Here is a 6,515-nt window from a genome sequence, read left to right as displayed (position 1 = left end):
TTATTATTATTATTATTATTACTACTTCAGAGGCCTGTTGTCATGAAAACTAACTCCTCTCTCAGAATGAGGCGAAACTGCAACCTGGAACTTCGTCTTTCTCCCACCTCCTCCGCTATCGCCGCAGTCTCCGATCAATCCTCCGCCGCCGTCGCCGCCGCTAACGCCAGCCCTCAAAGCCAACAACTCACCATCTTCTACAACGGCCGGATCTGCGTCTGTGACGCTACAGAGCTTCAGGTAATAAAACGAAACCAACATCTTTTTTTTCTTTTTTGCTGTTGTGTAGTACGGAACTTTCCTACACCCGGGGTTGCCTTTCTTCTGAAGAACCACGTGGCGTCCACTGATTGGATTGGTTTGGATGTCTGTGAGCTGTGACTGTGTGCAACCTTTTTCTTCCACTAAAATCGTCGTTCAATGTGAATTCTTCATGCGACACTACGCATGGGTTGGTTTCTGTCGTGAAGCCGACACCAAGCCCCTCGAACAGACTCATTTTAATTGAGGTTCGACTAATTTTTCTCGGAACAAAATATAAAATACACTATTTATTCGACATTTGAGTCGTTTTTTTATCACACCTTCAAAACTCACAATACAATTGATATGACTAAGTTAAGGGCATGACTCTGAGTCCACTAATCACACAATTTTAGCATAAGTTTTCATGGATTTATTCTTGATTTTCTCAAAAGGTCTCGAATGAATATGTATTCCCCCGACAACCCTCAACAAATTTATAATTTTATTAGGGATGAATATTGCAGGCAATAGCGATTTTAAAGTTGGCGACTAGAGAAATGGAGGAAAAGGGTCCGAACGAAACTCCGTGGCCGATACTACAGCAGTCTCCGGCGGCTGTAACTCCGACCACCCCGGGGCTCTCGATGAAGAGATCGCTGCAAAGATTTCTGCAGAAGAGGAAGCATAGAGCCCAACCCACTTCTCCACCACAGAATTATTACAATAACGGAGACAACTAAAAATTACCATTTCTGCTTCTTAATTCATTCCTCCCTTTTCCTTTCAATTATATGTATGGCCTTTTGTAAATTACTATGATTTTGCTTTTGCTGTTTTATCTTTTTTCCTTACGAATTATTATTATTATTATTATTATTATTTGACGCACGTAGATAAAAATATTCGAAAGAATTGAGACTATATTTAAATGAGAGTAATCTCGATATTATAATGATTAATAAAAATTTTAAATAATAAAATAATCCTTGGACCACCTACTCGTCTCCTCCACTAAATAATAGTTGATTATGAATTTTTTAAATGTGGTATTTTAAAAGTGCGTGGAAAATAAAATAAAATAAATGGAAGCGTAAAAAATGAGTAAAATAAGGAGGGATATTTAAAGTGGTGGGTGGGGCCCACAGAGGGAAGGCGTAGGAAAAAAGGGACGTAGTTGCATTATTAATAATTTTTAAAACGTTTTTTTAATCAAATTTCTCTCATTTTCCACCAAGTCCACATAAGCGTCTAACTTTAGTTTCTAAATTTTAAATTTTAAAAGTATTTAATATATTTTTAAATTTTTAAATTTTGGGTTTAATAGATAAAATGAATATTTTACAAAATAAATTGTTCGCTTAAATTTAAAATTTAAATAATATCCCACATTTGAATATGATATTAAAAAAAATACATAAAATATTTGTGTATGTGAAGGCAAATTGATAAGAAAATTAAGCAAAGGCAAAGAATTCAAAATACCTTTTCTCCATTATTGGCAACAGAAACAATATAGGATGAATGTAATATCCCATTCAAGAAGACATCACATATGCTTATATCATAACAGAGCATCGTTCATATGCGCTATAATATCAGAACCCCAAGAATTCAACACTGCCAATTGCTGCTCCTTGCTTCCATACACAACACGATCATCTCTCATAGCCTCGGTACGACACGAGGAGTGTCCCAGTCGGCCACAATGTGGTTTCGTGTGATCTCCTGAAGTGAGCGGCACCCGCTCAACGCCATTGTCAGCTCGAACTCGTCGCGCAGCATCTGAAGAACTTTCCTCACACCAGCCTCGCCCTCTGCTGCTAAAGAGAACACCACTGGCCTCCCAATCTAACATTGATGAACATGATATTGTTATGTTAAATGAATCATCTGATGTGTATGTGTGTGCGTGCGGTTTTTTTACTTACAAATATGCCAGATGCTCCGAGTGCTAATGCTTTGAAAACGTCTGTTCCACGTCGAACACCGCCGTCCAGGAAAACAGGAACTTCGCCTCTAGCAGCTTTGACAACCTGAAATCGTCGAGTATTGGACAGTGATCATAGCTCAAAAGACAACCCCACATGTTTTGTTTTAGTACTGTGTAATTGTATCCCGTGAGATCTCATACCAATTGGGAGGGGAACGAAGCATTCCTAAGGGTGGGGAAACTACTCCCTAACAGACGCGTTTTAAAATCGTGAAATCGGCAATATGTAACGAGCTAAGCGGACAATATCTGCTAGCGGTGGACTTGGGTGGTTATAAATGGTATCAGAGCCAATCACCGGACGGTGCAAGACACTAGTTGGAGTAGGGCTAGACCCTCTCCATAGTAGAGGCATTTTAAAACCATGAGGCTAACAGCAATACGTACAAGATCAAGGCGGACAATATCTACTAGCGGTGGGTTTGGACGGTTACATATCAAGTACCTCTTCTAAAGCCATGATGGTTGCAGGGACATAGTCGAGTTGGCGAGCTCCATGATTTGAAACAATAATTCCAGCAGCTCCACTTTGAACGGCGATCCTTGCTGCGAATTGGAGGCCAAACATCAGATTACACTAATAGAAAAGACATTGATTTGAATGGAATCAAACGATTATGTCTTGTTTTTGCTGTTTTTACTTACTGTCCTCAGCAGTAAGTACACCCTTCACTAGAATTGGCAACTTGGTGATGGTCTGCAGCCACTTCACATCCTGTAAGTAAATGTATAAATAAGCTATCCTCTAATAATAATAACATTGTCTTTTTTAACTTCGAATGGCGTTTTTTTTAGTTACCTGCCAGCTGAGAGTACGGTCGATCTGCCCCGCAACATATGAGGCAAGTCCAGAGTCATCTGCCTGTAAAAAAACACACCCCGCAACTTATGAGGATGTCGTTGATGGACGTAGAACTCAGCACGGAGTGGCATTTCACTCTTACCTGGTCCATTTTGCCAAGATCCAATCCCTCAAAGTTCTTCAATGTCAAAAACGGTGGCAAAGTAAATCTGCACCAAAAGGCATCAATGTGTGAGAACATTTGATGACAAGGTTTACGATATACCCGAACCAATACCAGCTGGCTCAACGAATCCAAACGCACCTGTTCTTGATATCAGCTTCCCTGCGACCAAGCCTTGGAGTGTCCACAGTCAGGGCAATGGCTTTGAATCCAGCTTTTTCAGCTCTTCTCACAAGTTGCGCCACCACGTTTCTATCCTTGTACACCTGAATACGCAATAACACGAATTTGGATGTGGATTATGACCAAACATTCGAGACGAACGAAACAGTAAATAGTTGGCTGGTAAAATAAAAGGCTGTTCCTTATTGTTCTTGAAAACTATTTACTTACATATAGCTGGAAGAAACGAATGCCAGGTCCAGTGGAGGCAACTTCTTCCACACTGGAAGTAGCCCATGAGGAAAGGGTCTGAAACAATTCAAGAACCACTTGAATCAAGCATAGAAATAAAGTCCTTAACTAATCCTAAGTCAAGATCATATACTATGAGAAAAATGAAACTTTAGGTTCAGAAAAAGAAATTTAAACCATAATTGTGCCTGCTGCAGATGCTGCTCGGGCGGTTGCATACTCCCCTGCATTGAAACAGCAATCATTCAGATCAAAATAGTCTCGTTCTCGAACGAACGGAAACGCAAGTCAGCACAAATAAGCACGATTTGTTTCTCTGATGGATACATTTCATCTTGATCTTGAATTTTCTCGTTCAAATCTAACGGAACGACTAATCTCGAAATGCAACTAAAGAAGTCTGTGGGTGACCAAAAAGATTCATAAGCCATAAAAGTAGTTTTTACCTTCAGGGTGAGCCATCTTTTGCATGGCAGTTGGAGCAATCATAATAGGCATTGAAATTTTGAATCCCAGCACAGTTGTAGACATGTCTATCTTACTTACATCGATAAGAATACGGGGACGGAATCTGTGTCGATGAAACTAAGCAACTGTTAGATAAGTAGTTTTTGAAACATTTTTTAGAGATGTTGTAAGAACAGTATTGATTAAGTCCTTGCTTCAAGAACAGATATTGAAAAGAATCTGGTGAGTATGAAAAGGAACGTACAAAATCCTGGAAAAGGCATTGCGGTTCTCCTTCAGGGTCCACTGATCTTCAGCACCAGATGCGTAGTAATCATATACCATCTTTGGCAACTTCTCCTTTGCAATAGCCTCATACTCGGTGACATTGGTAATCTCCATCTTTGAAACAGAGTACTCACAACTGTATATAAGAAAGACAGAAATGAATTCAAAGCCCAGCAATTGAAACGATCTCAAATGTTTGACATCAGAATTCTCCAAACTCAAACAATTACGACAGTGAAAAGGGGTGAAGCAATGATTCTCATCAAGAACGAGAAAGTAACATTTAAAACATAGTAGTACAGAATCCACAAGAAAAGGAATGTATGATTGATGTTTGAGATGACTGATACGGTAACAGCTCAAGCCAACCGATGTGGGATCTCACAATCCACCCCCATTCGGGGCCCAACGTCCTTGCTAGGACTCGTTCCTTTCTCGAATCGATGTGGGCCCCCCACCAAATCCACCCCCTTCGGGCCCCAGCGTCCTTGCTGCACACCGCCTCATGTCCACTCCTCAATCCTTGTTGCACACCGTCTCATGTGGCTCTGATACCACTTGTAACAGCTAAAGCCCACCGCTAGTAGATATTATCCTCTATGCGCTTTCCCTTTTGGGCTTTCCCGCTAGGAAGAGGTTTCCACACCCTTATAAAGAATGTTTCGTTCTCTTCCCCAACCGAAGTTGGATTTCACAGATACCATATCAAATAATCATTGATTAACAAGTAAACCAGTTACCAGTCTATTACTCGAATATTCATCGATATCAGCAGAACATGCGATTACGATACTTTTACACCTTAAAAACTATTGCAAACGAGTATCATCAGCATCAGGATATGATACTTGAACAAGCGAATATCAGATTCAGTTCATTCAAGTTCCATCGATAAATAAAGAATGAAACAGAAAACAATCCCACCCATCATCACCAAAAGCAAATTCAAAGAACAAACGTGAAAATCAGTCTAAAATAACCCAAACCCATATGAAGAAACAGAGTAGAAACAATAAGAACTACACGAAACACAAAACACGGAAGATACAGATGAATGAGTACCAAAAAATCCCAGATGAAAGAAGATGGCCAAACAAGAAATTGCAGAAGAACAAATGAAAGAGAGAGCGTACCCTTTTCTGCGGCAGTGAAAATGGATGAAGCGAAGTGATGAAGAGGGGTTAAAGATAACAAAGAGGAGCGAAGGAGGGAGAGATTGAGGTCTAGAAATGGATAGTGCAAAAAAGAGAGAAGAAATATAATATAAGAGCGATAGAGGAATGCCGTGATCGTATTGAAGGTTAAGACAAAAGAGGTGGGATCAACGCCACATTATTTGGATTGGATTTTGAAGGTGAGCGTTACAGACCAAATCTGTTTCACTCAAATTTCTCAAATCAATCGGAAATTAAAACTTTGTGTGGACGCGGACCGTTCCTTCCTTCAGATCAAAATGGAAATGCTCAACAGATTTAAACATCAATTCGGACATTTGTTTCTGAAACTTTCGTTTCTTTCATGTTTCCTCAATTTTCTGTCTTTTTTTTTTTCATTATATTTTTAGTATACTTGTAAATGTATAAAATCCACAATAATATGCTTTGGAATATGATCCTAAGAATAAGATGTCTACGAATGTTATTAAAATTTCATATTAAATAAAAAATATCCCGTAGATAATTAATTTTTGATATTTGGTTGAATAATTAATTTAATTTTAAATTATTAATATTAAAAATTAGATGATTAAATAATTTTTAATAAAATGGTAATTATAAATAATCAGTACGTTAAATAATTACTATGTTTTCAATAAATAAGATAAGTAGTCACAATCATGAACAAACTTTATATTTTATAATTAAATATGTAATTAACGTCAATGGGTTGATTAAGTAACTAACCACGTTCAAAAGGAAATTAAAAACAAAGTAATAATGGGACAAATATAAAACTAGTATTGGTATCTTTTATCCATATTTGTTATTATACAACAAAAACATGACTCGTTATAATTTCATAAATATTTGAATGACTCAAACAATTTCGACCAATGAAGTTAAATTAAATTTTATTGAAATTTTCAATTAATACGCGAAAAGTGTTTCTCTAACAAATTTATTTTAAAATTTTGAGGGGAAGTCAGAAGGATAAAACTTAAAGAG

The 6,515-nt window shown here is 38.0% G+C and overlaps 2 protein-coding genes across 2 annotated transcripts; one reads left to right on the top strand and one right to left on the bottom strand.

The window, feature by feature from the left end:
* JAZ7 (jasmonate-zim-domain protein 7) lies at positions 1 to 1,084 on the top strand. The gene is made up of 2 exons (XM_023689097.2): positions 1 to 240; positions 771 to 1,084. Exons 1-2 carry the CDS (start codon positions 43 to 45, stop codon positions 984 to 986), a joined length of 414 nt encoding a protein of 137 aa, XP_023544865.2. The 5' UTR covers positions 1 to 42; the 3' UTR covers positions 987 to 1,084.
* Positions 1,085 to 1,718: 634 nt separating this feature from the next.
* LOC111804238 (glycolate oxidase 1) lies at positions 1,719 to 5,642 on the bottom strand. The gene is made up of 12 exons (XM_023688969.2): positions 5,484 to 5,642; positions 4,328 to 4,486; positions 4,062 to 4,186; positions 3,793 to 3,839; positions 3,595 to 3,672; positions 3,343 to 3,467; positions 3,181 to 3,247; positions 3,036 to 3,098; positions 2,882 to 2,951; positions 2,682 to 2,782; positions 2,175 to 2,279; positions 1,719 to 2,094 (listed from the first exon to the last, which is right to left on the bottom strand). The coding sequence occupies exons 2-12, from the start codon at positions 4,462 to 4,464 to the stop codon at positions 1,909 to 1,911; spliced, it is 1,104 nt and encodes a 367-aa protein (XP_023544737.1). The 5' UTR covers positions 4,465 to 4,486; positions 5,484 to 5,642; the 3' UTR covers positions 1,719 to 1,908.
* Positions 5,643 to 6,515: the final 873 nt, after the last annotated feature.

The sequence above is a fragment of the Cucurbita pepo genome, chromosome 10 (genome assembly GCF_057944985.1).
Source record: "Cucurbita pepo subsp. pepo isolate OVF chromosome 10, ASM5794498v1, whole genome shotgun sequence".
NCBI classification, from domain to species: Eukaryota; Viridiplantae; Streptophyta; class Magnoliopsida; order Cucurbitales; family Cucurbitaceae; genus Cucurbita; species Cucurbita pepo.
This window is presented reverse-complemented; position numbering and strand designations above follow the sequence as displayed.